At 37.4% G+C, this 18,829-nt stretch overlaps 1 protein-coding gene across 7 annotated transcripts in view; it reads left to right on the forward strand.

Moving 5' to 3' along the window:
* The window catches only part of LOC106129661 (dmX-like protein 2), a 47,317-nt gene that overhangs the window by 7,698 nt on the left and 20,790 nt on the right, over nucleotides 1–18,829 (forward strand). For 3 of the 7 annotated variants that reach the window (XM_060948394.1, XM_060948396.1, XM_060948398.1), the window contains exons 1-20: nucleotides 7,222–7,426; nucleotides 7,824–8,008; nucleotides 8,403–8,516; nucleotides 9,700–9,878; nucleotides 9,988–10,102; nucleotides 10,460–10,655; nucleotides 11,004–11,151; nucleotides 12,750–12,954; nucleotides 13,257–13,472; nucleotides 13,694–13,848; nucleotides 14,121–14,266; nucleotides 14,456–14,562; nucleotides 14,804–15,005; nucleotides 15,334–15,436; nucleotides 15,670–15,954; nucleotides 16,087–16,350; nucleotides 16,694–16,843; nucleotides 17,211–17,362; nucleotides 17,701–17,764; nucleotides 18,736–18,813. In XM_060948394.1, the coding sequence (XP_060804377.1) occupies nucleotides 7,930–8,008; nucleotides 8,403–8,516; nucleotides 9,700–9,878; nucleotides 9,988–10,102; nucleotides 10,460–10,655; nucleotides 11,004–11,151; nucleotides 12,750–12,954; nucleotides 13,257–13,472; nucleotides 13,694–13,848; nucleotides 14,121–14,266; nucleotides 14,456–14,562; nucleotides 14,804–15,005; nucleotides 15,334–15,436; nucleotides 15,670–15,954; nucleotides 16,087–16,350; nucleotides 16,694–16,843; nucleotides 17,211–17,362; nucleotides 17,701–17,764; nucleotides 18,736–18,813 (2,958 nt within the window). In that variant the 5' untranslated portion in view covers nucleotides 7,222–7,426; nucleotides 7,824–7,929. Of the gene's footprint in view, nucleotides 1–986; nucleotides 1,061–3,732; nucleotides 3,863–4,212; nucleotides 4,334–4,650; nucleotides 4,840–5,153; nucleotides 5,282–5,539; nucleotides 5,701–5,898; nucleotides 5,972–6,783; nucleotides 6,856–7,221; nucleotides 7,427–7,823; nucleotides 8,009–8,402; nucleotides 8,517–9,699; nucleotides 9,879–9,987; nucleotides 10,103–10,459; nucleotides 10,656–11,003; nucleotides 11,152–12,749; nucleotides 12,955–13,256; nucleotides 13,473–13,693; nucleotides 13,849–14,120; nucleotides 14,267–14,455; nucleotides 14,563–14,803; nucleotides 15,006–15,333; nucleotides 15,437–15,669; nucleotides 15,955–16,086; nucleotides 16,351–16,693; nucleotides 16,844–17,210; nucleotides 17,363–17,700; nucleotides 17,765–18,735; nucleotides 18,814–18,829 lie in introns of those variants that run through there. The other 4 variants (XM_060948400.1, XM_060948397.1, XM_060948395.1 and 1 more) reach the window with 4 other exon arrangements.

An 18,829-nucleotide genomic window follows, 5' to 3' on the forward strand; every position in this document is an offset into this window, starting at 1 on the left:
TTTAAAAAAATAAAAGCCATTCTCGAATATAAAGCTTTATTCGAAAGATAACAAAATGAGCTAACATGGTGAGTAATTCTTTGTGACTAGAAAGTAATTTTTTATTGTGAATTTTCTTATACACTACTACTTCATTTATGTACTAACTATCAATTTAAAATAACTGTACAGAAAATTTGTCAAAATTGTTAATTCAAAATTGTAAGAAGGCAGTTTGAATGTTATACGATGATTTATCAGTATATCGATTAGGGAATTCCTCAATGTTTATATTTGTTTCCACTTATCTGATATCAGATAAGGTGGTACCTACTGATTTATTAAAATTATTCGTCGCGTGGGCGTATCCTCTGGTATTTTATCAGGTTATCACAAAATGTTGACAGACATTGATTTGCTGGTAGATGTGGAACTATTTAGGGTTAATGGTTGGAACTCACATGACTCATTTTGTCTGTCTTGTCATGTGATACCTATTTGTAAGACGTTTAGTGCGTTTATGCTACCTCTCTGTTGATAAGAAACTTGTTTCAATACGATGTTGCTACTTTATTTACAAATATTTACGGAGAAGATTTGAGCGCTGAAAATGTACAATTAATATGAATTGTAAAAGTCGATTATGGAATTCGGCTATCAAACTGTCCAGTGACAGGTTTTTTCGAGTCATTGGACCTTCCAGCTCAATGAAACTTGTTACTCTATGTCTATCTTGTAGGGAATAGAGAGTGTGTAAGTGAATAAATATTTTGTAGCCTGTATGAAAGACATGACAATGTTTTTCTAAATTAATGTAACTACAGTGACTTAGGCCATCTCAGCTTTGCGTACTTACATCGGTATGCATGCATATCATCTAACGTGACCAATTTACTAACTAACTATTGAACAATTTTCATTTCCTGAAATATCCTTGATTACGTAACGTGTAAAGTAGAACGACGGTGACGTCAGGACGGTGATTACATAAATATGTTTGTTTCCAGCGAGCTCCGGCGTGACATTCCAAATTGGTGGCGACAAAGATGAAAAACCTAAACAACCTGAGGAAGAAGAACCGGTAAGTTGAGTAAGATTGATCTATAACCTATAAACATACATGAAATCACGCCTCATTTACGGAGGCGTAGGCAGAGACCACATCTTTGCACTTGCAACGATCACTACATACTTCTTTCGCTTCATTCACATTCATAACTATCTTCATACAAGCTCAGTGGTTTAGGGCGCGCTTGACCTGATTGAGAGGGGATTTAAAAATTAGACAAAGTTTTAACAAACCTAACTGTCGATTTTTCGGCCATCTAGGCACCTTGCTTTCATATCATTATATTGGAATTGTCTTTCAGCGAAAAGGTAATGCTGATAGAGATTCGTCCAAAGTGTAACCGACTGATATAGGTCAACGAACAGTATTGTACGCTTACTTGTAATTAGGTAGTATAATTTTCTACATTATATGACCTCGAATACAATTTAATCTCGTACAATGCTCGCTTTGTTCTAATTGTAAGTACTATCTTTAGTCAACATAACTGGACTTGCCAGCTGACAGTATTATCATTGTTGCTTTACAGTGCTAAATTACTAAAGAAAAAACGAAACCATTTTATACATAATGAATATGTATGAAAAAATATAAGGTTATGTTATAGGTATACCATATAAACATAATAGTATAGTTGGGTGTGCGGTCTAAGATATAGCTTGATCTCTATGATTGATGTTCAATTCATAGATTTTATATCCTACCTACGTTAAACTTATTGTTCTATCATGCTGTCAGAGAAATCAACTCTAACACCCATCTATAAGATCATGTTCTTATGGTAAATAGAGTAAAGTTCAAAATCGCTTAAAGTGCTATTCAAAATCGTTTTCAAAGGAAGACTAATATGTTTTACTCTGTCAATGCCATTTATTTTTAAAAGTTTCGTCCGAAATGGTTCCAGAAGTAATCTGTATGTTCATGATGTGAACATCTAATTATAGTACATATAGAAATGGCAAACGAGATAAGATTTATCAAATATTTAAGTAGAGGTACACATGTTAGACATTCGAGAGCTGAAAAACGTTCTATGAAACTATCCACGTATTAATTTGATCTTTCTTCTGTAGTAGCTAAGAAGTCTATATTCATTGTTTCATAAGTTGCAATTTAATATTATATATAAAATTCTAGTGTGACAATGTTCGTTTCCGTACTCCTCCGAAACGGCTTGACCGATTCTCATGAAATTTTGTGAGCATACTGAGAATTGGCCAACATCTATTTTTCATACCCCTTAGTGATAGATAGGGCTGTCACCCTAAATATTTTCTTTTAATTTTTTAGATTTTTGTTTAATTTCTTTGTTTTTTTTTATTTTGTCGCGTTAACAAATACATACAACCCTTAATTTTTACCCTTTAATCACCAACCCCTATTTTTATAGCCATTTTAGTAATTTAATCATTTCTCATCACCGGTCTATAACTGATCAATCGTCAAAACAAAGTTTACCGGGTCAGCTAGTATTATCTGTATAATTGACCGAGCGAACAAAGCGCGTGTGGGCTACCTATCATCTTGGGGCGAAAATGCATTATTGGTATGTATGTACGTACGTAAATGAAACGCGATAACTGATTTTGATGAAATTTAAGACGTGTGTAAGATCTGTCAATTTTTAAGTTTTTGAGATAATTCACAATTTTTGTAAAAATGTAGTGTTCGCGAGGTCTTAGTTTCCGGAACGACTAGTACTAGTAAAATCAATAATTAAGGGTTTGAATGACATTTTTCTGTGACTAAAAACTTTATGTTTTTACACTTTGCCTAATCTAATTAATATTTTTAATTGTAAATTGTAAGTACTTCAACATCGTACGTGGCTGGCGTACACACACGCGAATAATTGCCAATTGAATAGTATTAAGCCATTTATTGTTTTACGATAGCCGAACGTATGTATTGATCACACATGTCTATTTTCTGTATACTTACATACATATAGACACGTCTACATCCATTGCGGGGTAGACAGAGCGAACAGTCTTAAAATATAGAATTGAGATTCAAACAGTGACTAAAAAAAGATATAAGATGTCCGATTGACTGTTATATCAACACATAGATTCAACCAACTGTTGGATCTACAGATTTGGTACGTATGTGCGCACAATAGTAATGAAGCCGCTATAAGGATCATTTTGAAACACGAAACAATATTATATTATGTTTCTGTAGTATGATCGCGGTCATGCCAATCAGGCTTCATAACCCGGGGTTAGCTTAATGCAGCATGCAAGTTTTAAATTACAGTATGCGCTTTAAAAATTGTTAGTCGAATTTTCAAGAAAACTTGATCCTCACGCTGATATCCACTTTTATTGTTTTTTTTTTTTTGTAGAAATTTTATCGAAGATCTAAACACAGTATTTAAACTGGCATCATATTACTCGTATGTCAACAGAAGTGTCTGTACAAATATTATTTTCTCTTTGTTGTTCCGCATATGTGCATTATTTTTGAAAACAAAAAAAACTTTCACAAATGTAACTTAATTGTATTCTTTCCTACAGTTCCTGTGAAGAGGTGGAATGTTACTTGTCTGAAATGCGCTACATATAAAAAATAGGATTTTATTTTGACAAATCGAAGTCATTGTGGAAAAATGTGTGTCTCAACCCTTGTTAAAAACAGCCGATATCATTATGAATGTCTCATTTACATGACTACGTTTACAGGGATGGATATGCGTGTGGAAATGTCATACAGCGACTCCCGCGCACCACCTGGCGTTTTCGCCCGACGGGGTCCTGTTCGCAACGTCCGGGGTCAATGACCGGCTCGTCAAGATTTGGTACCAAAACAAAGGTAACACAACTTGACTAGTCGACGAATACTCTGACTAGTGTACACTAAAAGTAAAAAATGGGTTTATTAAATTACCTCACGCCATATGTGATAAAGGTTTACATCGTAAGTTTAGAAATACGGAATCATCTTTTCTATGTTTCGTGTGATTTTGACATGCTATATTCTGTCCCACTTTATAGGAAATATCCGGAAAATTGCGAAAAGTAAACTTAAGTTTTATTTCAACGCTAAAATAATAAAGACATAGCCATAGTAACGCCAGCCATTCGCTTCAAATGTTTTACCTTGATTTTCGCCTATGAACTTGCATAGTTCAACCGGAATTTAAAAAAAATATCTTGTCGCAGTGCTGGTACAAGCCCACATGGACCACTCGCCGACGGAACTCAACTACACATTCATCTACGTTGCGCATCCGCGGGCAGTCACGCATTTGTCATGGCGGAAAACCAGCAAATATATGCCCAAGTATGTAAATAAATGTAATATTGATGTTTAATTTATCGCGTCTATTCTAGGGTGTGAACCCTAATGTGGGCTTGGATATCGACTTTAATGTACTACTAAAAAGTCCAAATAAAATACTCGCCTATTCAACTAATAGCGTTACAAGCTTTTTTTGTTTATTGTGAAGTCAAGTGCTTAACCCATATTTCGACCAACTTTAAAGATAACGTTTAGTGCAGATGCCGAATGAATCAATATCTAATAGACTGTTCATCAAGAGACTTCCCTATAAAAGACTCTAAGATATTTCGTAATGCAAATGTACTTCTATATAACAGAGGCAGCGTTGGCAACGTCTTGGTGACGTCGTGCGTAGACAACATCTGCCGGGTGTGGGCCGAGACACTTTTACCCGAAGACGAGTGGGGGGGAGGGCTGGTGACGTCACACGCTCGTTCCCCACCACGCAGGCAACGAGCCACTCACAGGCATAAACATCGCTTCATGCAGAGGCTCAAACATATGAAGTGAGTTGTCTGTGCATTCAAGATCATAGTTTACCATGTTTAACTATGCCCATCAAATACATAGATATCACTGGGCCGTTACTAGAGTTGTCGTCCCAATAGAGACGATCAAATAAAAAAAACACGAGCACCATAGAAGTACAACCACAGAAAAATATCTGTCAACATTCATATTTAAATAATTTACATAACTGTTTATTGTACCAAATTCATAGTACAAATACTGTATTTGTTATTGGTACTGTATTTACATTCGAGTAGTAATTTATCACCAACCACTTTGATTCTTTATAGTAAAATTATGCCTTTTGCAGAACTTGTTTCCACATCAGACGAAATGCGCAGTCCAACAAAGTGCCCGGCGCCCCAATCCCGACTTTGCCGTCTACATACAGCGCACACGACTTTCACAATCCGTATCACGCTAGTTCCTATACGGGAGGTTAGTTCGCAGGATACTTAAGGACTTTGTAATAATTTAGTATTAGAACTGTTTTCATACAGGTAATTTCTTTATTGAGAGTAAATAATTTCGTAGAGATGTTCTTCCCATGAGTATGAACACCTGACTTGGCAGGACTTTACCATGTAAGCACACCAATTTTTTTTTTTTTCTAAAAATTTATTTTTTCGTAATCATAAGTCTTACTTGCCTAAATTACTCGGAATGTGACTATATTACCTTGTTTACTTTCGCCAGGTCTCCACTTCCACTTGGCGGCGTCAATAAACGCTGAGACGGACATTCCGTTAGTGCCTTCGTTGGCGGGCGGGGGGCGGTTCATCTTACACTGGCTACACAACAAGGAGATGCACTTCACCAGTCAAGCTGAAGCTATACTGCACGATTTGACCAAAAAAGTAAGTTTATTAAAACATTGCAATAAGTGATTACTGTTCTTGTTTTTTTTGGTAACGATATTACTTATATTATTTATAACATGCATCTATGTATGCATAATTTTAAAGAAAATTTGTAATAAAGATAAACCTCTATATAATATTTTTTCTTGTTTTATAATATTGATTTCCTTACCTACTACTATGGTGTTTGTTTAGATTTTGGATAAAGAAGAGACTGAAGAAGGAGGTTCAGATCACACTGCACACCCAGACGGAGAAAATGATACCAGTGAGTAATACAATTAAATCATAAAAAAAAAATACCTCATTAAAAATAAATATGAAATTTTTGGTAAACCTGTCACAAAGTTGATTTAAAATGGCGACGAGATCTCCGCAGGTGCTTTAGTCGGCAGACCTTTTTATACCTTTGTAAACATGTAGTGTGTATAGGTCAAATTTAATTCAGTCATAAATATCATCATTTGCAGTGTTCTATAAAAATATTGTACGTAATGTACATAGACCTAAAAATGTATCAGTTTGAGCGATATTTTAAGATATGTCTATCTCTAAAAATATCGTAATCATTCATTCTCAACTGCTGCTTACAATAATGTATCTCAAGTGTTATTGTTTGTAGGTGATGGTAAAAATGCATTAAATGTTTAAATTCAATTGCGCCTTATATTTTCTTTCGGTCAAATGACTTATTTCTTTACCCAAAATGTAGCTAAAACTATAATAGCAATCGATCATTTTCATTGGTTGTTGTTATTATTCCCAATAGAATAAAAAGCAAAAACAGGGAACGGTTGATTAATTGTTCGCATAACGAAAGTATATTTTAAAATTAGTCATGTGTAAAGGTTTCATTTATACACGCATTTCATTTTTAATCGTCAAAATATGAATAAGACTGTAATCAGCGGGTTTTTAGTGAATATTACAGCTGTATGGTATGCCAAATTATGCTGTACTATTAAAACGGCTTGTACTGCTTAAACAAATCTTGTAGTTCCTGTACTAATATAATGAAAACGCTTTATATAACTTTGTTAAGCTTTAACCGCTTTCATGCTATTCCATGCTGCTATATAGGACATAGACGGCCAAGTCACCATTTGGTAAAAACCCAATCAGAAGACAACAGCAACAGCGATGAGCAACCAGGTAAAAAGCTGTGACATTAAGCAATTCATGTTTTTTTTTTAAAGTTCTTTATAAATAAGCTTACTTCGAAAGTAATAAGATGCGTCAAAAGTAGAACTGCTTTCTCGATCATTAGTTAGTCCAACTCAAAATCCAGGAGGATATATTTTCAAAAATAGGATATTTTCTGTTTTTGCGTGTCTACCCTGTAAAAGCCAACGACGTGATATAAGTATGTATGCTTCAAGGACGGGGCTGACGTATTCATCTTCGTCATTTCTGACATACATTTATGGGAGAAGAAACGGTCAGGCTTTTGCCTATTAGGATATACGGAAACACGCTATAAGAAAAGAAGTGCCCTTTGTTATATAGTAGCATTTAAATTCTGAATTCATCTTGCAGGTAGCGGCAACCATAGTCACCCGAGCCTCTCAAACACGACCTCAATAAACTCCATAGCTACAGACGTGACGTGCACCCACCTCCCAGACTCGCTGGACGCCACCATAGAGTCGCTGCTCCGCGACTGGTACCAGAGCCCGGATCTGCTGTTCTCCATACATCCTGTGGACGGCAGCTTCCTCATATGGTGCTTTTTTTCTCGTATATGTCAAAAACGGCGACTTATTGAATAGGCATTTCAACCTGATAAAACAATTATGACTTAAATTGAACTGGCCCTGTTTACTAGGTTACGTTATAGAGATTATAGCTCGCTTCATGTGACACACATACTCTTAGATTGTGTTTATACTTAGATTCCGTGTTTTTCCTCGGGGTGCAGCCATAGGTCTCCCCTTAATATTTTTACCTCGCTTGTTTGGGAGTGAATTTTATCCACCGTTTCAGCAACTATAATAAGTTCGCTGGTCTACCAAGTTGATAGTTTCTGAACTTAGAGAGCCTACTAACTTTGCGGACAAAAGCTTGTCATAATGTAATTAATGAAGCTAAATAATCACCATAATCTTGACAACATTTCTCAGGGTTTGCGAGTGGCTGGACGAGATTCAAGCGGGGGCGTTACGACAAGCACAAGTATCGTTTTCAGCGCGAATTCCCGCCGCTTTTCCGCTGGGAGATGCCACTACCATGTGCACTCCGGCGGCCTTGTACCACGCCGCGGCTCAGCCACTGTATGTGCGACATCGGACCAAGCCCGTCGTGCCAGGTGATCATAGTGAACTGAACAGTTTGTCACAATGTGGCAAAGACACAAAGAGATCTAAGCGAAAGCATTGCTGCAGAAGTGTATTTTACATTGGTAGATGCCATCTTCACACGGTGCAGGTTTAACCACCGTGCGACATCGGAACACACCTGTCGTGCTAGGTGGTCACAATACGTAATAGTAGGAACCACACAAGAGTGTGTATATTTTAAAACAAATGACGCAAAAAGGGGATTTGGTTGGTGGGGAAGATTTGACTCTCAGTTTCACTAATTCTGCACCTATCCCTATTACCCTATCTACTTTTGCATATAAATTAATTTTTTTACAACTTTTGCTACCATTTCAATGTCAATTTAAAATTATAATGGTATTGATAATTCCAATTTTATAGCTGGACAACAACAGCAAGGTGAAACCGTCACGACGCCACTTGCCAGTGTTCAAGAAGAAAAAGAAGAGGCTGAGTGGCCCCAAACTGAAGATCAGAAGGAGCCTCAACAAAACGGTTAGTACAAATGTTTGCTTATTTTTACTTAAATATCATTGCAGAGTGAATTGAGGATGTTGTGAATTTCTTTAAATGATGTTCCAATTGTAAAATGTAGAAACTTGAGCCTATTGTTTTGGTTTGTGTGATTTTCTGCAGACAAGTCCTATGCAAGTTGTTAGACATTCTGTGTTTAGGAGACCAAAGATTTCTAAATTTACCTATTGGAAGTTTTGGGCACTCGTATAAATTACGTGGACGCAGTTTCGAGCAGTTTTGTGTTTAACCAGGATTCTTTGGTACCAATTACACAAAAATATTATATATGCAACAAATATATCACAGCAACATAAAACTATGATACAAGATATACTATTTACACTCTACATTTGATTCAAATGAGTCTGTATAAAAACTTATGACATCATCACTTTCTAGTTACTCACAGGCACAGAAGACGAGGTATGTGTATACAGAAATTGTTCAGTCATGCATAAACATATATTTTATTATACAATAACTTATATATTTTTATATATAAGTTATTAAAACATTTGACACGATACTTACACAATTTTTAATATATTTTTTTTACACTGAAATAAGTCTTTTTCGTTTTTTGTACTTTTCTTTGTCATGAAGTCTACTCCTGCACTGAATGTTTCTCTTATACTCACTGTTTATTGTAACGTTATAATTTAACTTCGATTGTTATTTATTATAAATCCATTATTCTTCAACACTTAACACAATACGTGCAACTTAACAAGAAATAAAACTAATTATCAGATCGCCTTTAATGAAAGGATTTCTCCTATTAAGATTCCATTTTCTGGTTAAGGTTACAATACCTACTTACCTTCTCAATCAGTTCGTTTTCTCAATTAATATTTTAATCGTTTCTCAATTCTGTTTGATACCTTATGTTCTATATGATAAGATATAAACACATATTTATAATATTTGTACGGATATTTATAGATAACAATTTTGTCCTATAAATAATGCCCTATTTATTTCGCCAAAGCTACCGTCAAGAAACTAATGACTATTATTGCAGCAAAATTTGACGCAATAGTCTATCTAATTATATCTCAAAAATATTTGTTTTTTTTATTTCCCCCGTGAGCTAGTGCTTATTGCTTAAATTTTTATTATTTGGTAGCACAGACATTAAATATTTTTATGTTCTAAACATCAGGTCGTGAAGAGAACAAAGATGCGCAGCGTAAAGTGAGCGTTGCTGGCGAAGAGCTAAGCGAGAACCAAGAAGGCGACGTGTTGGATTCCGCGCCCGTTATATCAATGGTCACCAACCACACCAACGGAACGCTCAATCTGTGGCAGTTGACCTTTGACGACAAGTCTAAGTTCTCACAGGTATGTGAATTTATTGCTTAGGTTTCCACATCCATGAATATTTAATGTAGAGATACCTTTATTACCAAATACTAAAATGTTTTAGTTCTAATTTGTGATGTTTTTGCAGGTGCTATCAATAGGCCATGCGTCAAGAGCGTCTGGCCATAGGTTTAGAGTGAACGACATCACATGCCATCCAGTATTACCTCTTTTACTTACTACTAGCCATCATAATATTTCTGGTAAGTATTCTCATTGCTTTTTTTATATTGTGTTCCAAAACTTCATTTGAAGATGTACTATTTGATATTATGTAACGATTATTAAACAGGCTCTAACACCAATTCTTCTTTTATGTTCTTGAAGCTGAGATGTTCTGTCATCCAGTCTGAATTCAAGCAACTTAATGTGTAACCATTATCCAAGCTTTCCACCAACCAAGAGTCAGCTTTCGCTGATAAGAGGCCTTACAGTTAATTTTCTGTAATTTTCTGACATTTCCACTCTTGGATCTAGATCATATTAGGCACTGAGTACTGTTTAGGTTTGACCTAACGGCAACAGGCAATAGATATGTAAAACTTATTTGTTTTGGTCAGCAGATAGTTCCCGAGACGCGAACAAAGTTGAAGCAGACACGGCCGCAGGCGGTCTATGTTCGGAGCTTATAATGTGGCGCGTGGAGTGCGTCGGCCCACTCGGCAAGTCTGGCGGCGTGTCGGAACTGGCACGAGTCAACTCGCCTCATCTGTCTGCCTTCAGCAACGTCGCTTGGCTACCTACCTTGTTGCCTAGGTGAGAAAACCAATATGATATGTATAACTAATAATGTGAAGTCCGTTGCGGATCCAGACCCCGAGGCTGAATGGCAGAGGGTACAAATGGGAATACGCCAAGATGAGAGTGAGAATGTGAAGTCTGTCGTTCCACTTGGGAAGTCTCAATGTTTTCGAACTGGCACGAGTCAACTCGCCTCATCTCTCTGACTTCAGCAACGTTGCCTGACTGGCCACCTTGGTATCTAGGTCAGGAAATTGAATGATCTAATATTTGGAATTCAAAATTATTCTGCATCTATTTCTGTAACGTACATTTACTATAAGGTTAGAAGTTAATTAATTTGGATATTCATAATTTTTGCAGTACTACACTCGGAAACCTATCAAATTCGCCGTCGGCTTGTTTCGTGGCGAGCGACGGAGAAAGTCTTCGAGTGTTCCAAGCTGTTATCGACGCGCGGACACTTCTAGCCGAAATAGAGACTTCGGAAAGACGCCACAACGACGTAATGGTAACCATTTTTAGATGTAGATAGATAGATAAAACTGTTTATTGCACCATAAGAGTAAAACATACAAAACAACACAAAGCAGTATGTGGTTGTTGATAGAATTAGCAACATAACTCTAGCCCCTTTCAAACTTTAACTTGTGTAAATAACAGTTATCATTTAGCTTTAGCGTGCCGTGTGGTTCCCGGTAGTGCCGTGTGGTTCCCAGCACCATTGCAAAAAAGAATAGGACCACTCCATCTCTTTCCCACGGATGTCGTAAAAGGCGACTAAAGGATAGGCTTATAAACTTGAGATTCCTCTTTTAGGCGATGGGCTAGCAACCTGTCACTATTTGAATCTCAATTCTATCATTAAGCCAAATAGCTGAATGTGGCCATTCAGTCTTTTCAAGACTATTGGCTCTGTCTACCCCGCAAGGGATATAGACGTGACCATATGTATGTATGTATGTATCTAGCTTAAAAAAAATCGTAAACACGACAAAGCGATATAGTGGTAATTTCTATATGTAATAGTTAATAAATTGTTGGCATAAATTTAACGCTCGTCAAACATGTGTTAAAAATTGTTATAGGTTGCACAGTTTCTAGTGACTTCATCTAGACTGATATCAAATCTTTAGTTTAGTGTTCAATTTGAAATATTATTTGCTTACAGCAGCATAGTACTAACATTCCATTTTGTTTTCACTGCTAAGTATGGGTCTTTCATTGTGTACAACATTCCACTCTCCTAAGCTTGTTTCTAGCATGATCTTAGATTTTAATAAATTTAGATTGCTTGCTATTGTTTGTATTGCAACTATCTGTTTCATTGAAAATTCTAATCTTTCCCGTGTCCGGAGGAATTCTATCTTAGGGCATTCTGTTGTAAAAGGACAGACTTCATTGACTTACGACGTTTAAAATGTATTTACATATACATCATCCTTGGCGCGTCATGTCAAGATTTTTAGAAAGGATATAAATACTATTGGTTCTTCATATCCTATTCTTACCGAAACCATGTGGCGTTTTAGTAAAATGTCTCAGGTAGGAGAAATGAGAGATGATTAAAAAATTTATTGAATAAAGACAGAAGATCGAAAGAAACTTATTTGGACTAGTTTTACAAGTTAAGAGAGATCGTGGGTTAAGCTATAGACACGAGATCCAGCAAGTGGCCGCTATAGGATAGCGAGATATTTAACGTGGTGAATGCTGAAGAGTCAAAGGTGAAGACACGGGCCACTAGCGCGCGCTTTTAAAGGCCTCTCGGGCTGTGAAGAGGGGCGCCGGGAAGACCGAAGCGGCACGACGTCACAACCACATACATACATATAGTCACGTCTATATCCCTTGCGGGGTAGAGAGAGCCAAAAAGACTGATAGCCCACGTTCAGCTTTTTGGCTTTATGATAGAATTGAGACCCAAATAATGACAGGTTGCCAGCCCATCGTCTGAAGAAGAATCTCAAGTTTAAAAGCCTGTCCCTTAGTCGCCTTTTACGACATCCATGGGAACGAGATGGAGTGGTCCTATTCTTTTTTTTTTATTGGTGCCGGGAACCACACGGCTAACCACATTGCTTCACATTTGTGCATTTGTATTTCCAGCAACACCACGACACGATGTCAATGTCTTCGGAATCGACACTGGAGGAGGGCTCCGGCGTGCCGCTGCACGACCGCATCAAGATCGTGTCGCAGCAGTCCACGGCGCGGCCGGGCGCCATCATACAGCTGCACGCCATCGCCGACGCCACGCACGACTGGCACAACACGCAGATGTTGCACGTGTTCCAGGAGCAGCTCATTACAGGTCATTGTTATATAGATATTGATTTTTAGCAATAATGACTTGGAAGCTATGTCGTGGGCAACGGAACGCCTTGAAGAGGCGCACACAATTTTATAGCCTTATATCGAATTATGTATAACATAATACATGCATTTGTAAGTGCTATCCCCTATTTCTTTATTTATGTTGATGATTACTTTTCAGAATTTCAAAGTATTAATTATTAAGTAAAAATTATTTATGTTAGCGGTGAGGTAATCGTCAATTCTATCTTCCACTAAAGTTAAATAGTTTCTCTTAATTATAAATGCAAATTATTACAGGAGAACGCACATCAAACGACGCATCTAACTCTAACACCGGTGGCGACAACTCAGACGTGAACACCATCACCGAAGCTGGTTTGGAAGCCATCGTGGACCTTCGAAAGGCGGCTGTATTCAATGAGCCTTTCTACATTGTTGTACTGGAGCGAACTGATGGAGGCTCCACGGTGCACATGTGGCGGCTCACCGTGTCGTCACAGGCAGATCCTAACGGTAATTATATGTAACGAAGGTGTTTTGATTCTTAACAAAATTTCGTGTAGCATTTGAAAAGTTCAACATGATATTTTTCATACGGCAAGCTTCAGGTAATCTGTAACACGTTACCCAAAATCTGTCCCATGATTTTTAATAATGCAAATGTCATTCTGATTTATTTTAGTTCTATGATCTTGTGTTTTTCAATCCACTTTTATTTGATTTTCTCATTACAGAGGACCTAACAAATAGCATGATGTACGTGCCAGATAGCGCTCTAGTCCAAGAGGAGGAAGGTTCAGAATCGCGAAAGAATTCCGTTTCCTTGGACCAGGACCGAGCTCCACCGCTGCCCACTCCGCATTCTTACTTGGCTATTTCTACTAAAAAGGTAAGTATTGTGATTAGTTATTAAATATATATTTATTTATTTATTCCTATGGGTTGTGTTTTTTTTATAGTATGCGCAGTGTCTTTTTAATAGACACTTCAGTGACTTTTGCGTTATTCGTGTTGCAGAGACACGTTTGTTTGTTTGTAATAACTTTATTGCACAAAAATACGCCATACGAAGATTGAGTACGCCACACGCGCAGATTGTCGCTGTGTGGATATTATGTTAAATTGTTCAATTACCAACACTTTAAAAATAAAATCGTTCAGGTGTGCGAGTGCCCACTGTCGCTGCCGGACGGGGTGGACGTGATCCACGCGACGCCGGCGGCGGGCCACCTGAGCTCGGCCTCCATCTACCCGGCCTGCCTCGCGCCCTACATCATGGCCACCGCCTGCACGGATAATACGCTGCGGTCAGTTTCATACATTACACTATACCACACAATTATAAATATGTACTACTATATCTTCTACATATTTTGACTTTGAGCTAGTTAGAACAGCCATAGGTAGTTGTGAGATAGTTTAGTTAACCAAACCATCAAAATGTTAATAGTTAGTCAATGGCAAACTAATTTATCGCACTATTATGTTTATTTCAGATTCTGGAAATGTAATGTTACGAAAAAAGACGACGAGGAATTTGACTATACATGGAAAGAGTGGGAAATGATGAACAAAGATCACGAGTCCACTATAGACACGCCAGGTATATTAAGATATTTATATAACCAGCTTTTTATTCGCTCTGAATTAATTGTGTTATCTTTAAAAGAGTGACCGCAAATCCATATGAAAATGTTGAAAAAATTATCTATGAAATTCAATTTTTAAAGTGATGAGTGTATGTTGTAATTTTAAAATACTGGCATCTTAAAAAAAAAGAAACATTATATTATTTTTTTTCTTCACATAATCGATTCAGTTCTCAAGGATATCATTATTCCCAGGTCAACCCCTACACATCAGCGCGGCTTATTCCGGTCGCATAGCTTGCGCGTACAAATGCGGCAAATCATTCACTCGTCCTAAGGGAACTACTACGAGCAGCAACTACGGCGACACTCGCTTCGTCAACCTCTGCGTTTGCGTGTACGAGTGCGAGAGTACGGGCGGCGCCGAGTGGCTGTTAGAGGACACTATACCGCTAAGGTTTGATCTAGATGATTTATCTCTTTTTATTCCATACACTTCACATTCATTCGAGCAAATAGAACTAATACGAGCAGCAACTACGCTGAAGAAATCTTTCTAAAAGTGCAAGCATATCTTGAGATATATAAATGAATCTCGGTGAAAGATTTTCAATAGGTGGTCAAAGGTAATCTGATAGTTAAATCGCAATACGGCAACAAAAATAGGTTATTAGCGAGAAAGTGTTATCAATTGTATTTAATCTATCGAATAATCTGCCTTTTGAAAAATAGGTCTTAGTGAATTGGTTCAACCTGAGTAGTTCTAACATCTAATACTTTTTTAGGAATGTTAGCTTGCCGAGGGTGGGCGTATGTACGGACACGCAGATTGACCTGTCTTATCTACACGACACGTCGTTCATGCAGAAGAAGCATAGATTGACGCAGGTTAGTAAGATATAATTTACGTAGTTATATCTTTTTTTCATATTGCTGCTAAATATTGTTAAAAAAAAAAGAAATAAATCAAAGTCGAAAAGTGAAAAGCAGCCTATTTTGAAAATACAAACGACGCATTTAAATTCAAGCTATTTTCGAAACACGCTTCACGTATTGATGATATAATTTAAGAAGATATATCAACATGTAATTTGTAATATGATTTATTTTTTCACCAACAGGTTCTCCAAACCCTCTCATCTGAAGAGAGAAGCACCAATCGCAACGGGGAGGGCGACACAGGAAAATCTGCTGGTCTGCTCGCGGTACCATCATTCAGTACGCTGCAGTCCCTCCGCAAGAGCATCATGGAGAATGGAAACACCTGCCCTCTTACTCAGAAACATTTGGTGCAATTAGATTGGGTCTCTAAAGAAGATGGAAGCCATATACTGACAGTGGCAGTCGGCTCTCGTGTACTTTTGTTCACACCTGTGTCTAGTGATCTTGCTCAAGCAAACTTGAAGGTAATTAACTCCTACTATAAGCCAAATTCACCAAACATAAGAATTGTTACCTTACAGATTTTTATACTTTATCGCGTATTTATTGAGTCTGTCCATTAATAAGCACAGTAACAAGACGCTTATTCCACGCAGGCTATGAAAGAATCTATAAACAACAACCGGCCGATCCTCCGCAAAGCGTCATCGCTGGCCGCGCCTTTATTCGTGGAGGAGATCCGCTGGATGCAACTGCGTCGTATAGAGCTGAAGACCGCGGACGGGCTGCCGCCGCTGCCGATGCAGATCTCGTGGGTCCGAGACGGGATATTAGTGGTGGGGATGGACTCGGAGATGCACGTGTACTCCCAGTGGAAGCCGGAGAACACTAATAGCCAGCAGGGAATTATGTCTGGACAGGTATTGTGTTTTACTACTATTTTTATCACACGAACACGAAGATGGTGCACTAAAACTTTACATTTCGTCGTTAGTTACACCTTTGAAAGTGACAGTGAAATACATACCCAAATGTCTCTGGCTTGGGTCTCAACATTTAAAGACAGCGGCTTGTGTAAATTGTAAGGGTCACATCACACATACATGGGGTAATATTTTGTTCAAAAACAGACTAAACCTGATATGTGCTAGTTTGTAGTAAATATTAACCCAATTTCAGCCTCTAATTATAAGAATCTTTTACTTTTCACTCTTAATACTTCCCTACTTCGACTGTGACTACCATTATCATATTAATTTGTAGGAAATCGACGAAGGAGGTGAATCTCGAGCGCTCCGCGACTCAGACTTACGCGTATCAGCGCCTCATTTACAACGCGTGTCTTCTATCAACTTGCAACTGTTAGAACGAGACGCAAGGAGAAGAAACAAAACGCAACCGGACCAACCTCAGGTAAATTCGTTTTACTAAATTATTCCCTTAGCTTTGTCTATGTAAAACTTTTGAAAAATTGTGTAATCCCCTCGTATACTTCTTAAAATTTAACTTGATTTGATTGACACCAAGACAGATATTCAATTTCAGCTTCTAGATCTGTCGGTTTGAAATTGTCTGTCAATTCACTGCGTTATACGTAAAGTTGATGATATAGAGCTTGCATAAAGAGAGTTATGAATGTGGATGAAGCGAAGGAAATATGCAGAGATTGTTACAAGTGGAAAGAGGTAGTCTCTGCCTACCCCTCCGGGAAAGAGGCGTGATTTTATGTATGTATGTATGTTGATGATATAAATATAAAAAATATATTGTACAATTACAGCCTCTCTTGGACTATATGCCCGATTACGGTCTCTTCGAAGCATCACAAATGGCATGCCCAGTATTACCGCAGTACCATCCTAAACAACTGATGGAGTTGTTGAACAGTGGCAAGATCAGATGGGTGAAGGCTATACTTGCTCATCTTGTCAGGTAAGAGTTCTTAGTATTATATAAATATCTTTCTGACTGAGAGATTCCAACTTTTTAATACCTTTTCAATGCCCAAACACAATTATGGACCTAAAACAATTATGAACTTCGGAGTATTATTAACTGTTCTCTTTAAGAACATTTCAATACACACAGCTGATTATTATTACTAACTTGACTGGTCTGTAAGGTACACTCGTAAATAATTATTTCTAGCCTGAAATGCATAATGGAAAACCATTTATTGAGGTCTAGCTTAACTGTAAATTGATGTTGCTAACACTTAGCTGTTAATGCTAAAGCTAAACCATGAGAAGTAATAATAAAAATGTTCTCAGATGTATTGGTGGTACATACACTGGCAGGAGTTCGCAAGGAGATGAAGACAGTTTGTCTAGACAGGTATGACTGAAACACATAACACAACACTATACACAAGCATACCCTTAAAAATCGCCCATAGTCCCCTATTTATTAGTCAGTGCCAAATGTAAACATCGTGCAATGTTAATCAAATTTTATTGTGACAGAAATACATTTTTTATGAATAAATTTTCAACTCAGTTGCTTGAATCTGTGATTGTATTGTATCGCATTTAATTTGGCAACTGACCTTTATATAATATCGGCATGAGCAAGTTGCTTAAAAATTCATACCCCCACCGATCCATATTCACGGTATTGTTCACAGCCCATTACACATGTTAACTTTTCTTGCTAGACTAAAACCAACGCAATATTACGTGCTTGGTTACATGTGATTAGTCGTCATGTGAATTAACAAATATTTTGTATTTTAGGTCAGTGTACCATAAGCATAAAAGTCTGTTAGTATTTAGTTTCTCAAAAACAAGAATTTGCCAATGGTAGTCTAGTGAAAGTTATATAACGTGATATTTTAATTACTTATGACTTAACATCTTCAATTTGTTTTCTTGTGATTTGTGAAGTCGTCGTTAATATTTCACGGTATATTAAAGCACATCAATTCATTTGTAGTCCTTGCAATGAGATGGATTCCGTAATACTTTGATCTTTCACTTAATATGGCTAAATTTAGAGTAAGCAACTTTCAAATTTTATTATTAATTATTCTCCTACTTAATCTTAATTTATCGACTCGTGCGTGATTTTTCGGGAAATATAATTAGACATTCCGATTTACAAATAAAATCCATAAACAGATTTTGCCATTTTCTGAAAGTTGACTGGTAGAGAATTAACTACACCTGTCACAATGAAATATTAAAATCACCCTTATAAGGCAAAAAAAAAAACATTTAAAGAGGAAAATAAAGGTGCGATCTCATTGCAACGACGGCGGTACGTAACAAGCCCCCCGCACGCGCATGTGACGGCAGCATGTGTTTCAGCGCGGCTGGTCGCGGTCGCGCACGCTGTCCGTCTCCTTCGCCGCCGGCGCCGCCTCCCCGCTGGACGGCGTTGCACAGGTAATCGTAGTCATTA

This window comes from Amyelois transitella, chromosome 16 (genome assembly GCF_032362555.1).
Source record: "Amyelois transitella isolate CPQ chromosome 16, ilAmyTran1.1, whole genome shotgun sequence".
Lineage (NCBI taxonomy): Eukaryota > Metazoa > Arthropoda > Insecta > Lepidoptera > Pyralidae > Amyelois > Amyelois transitella.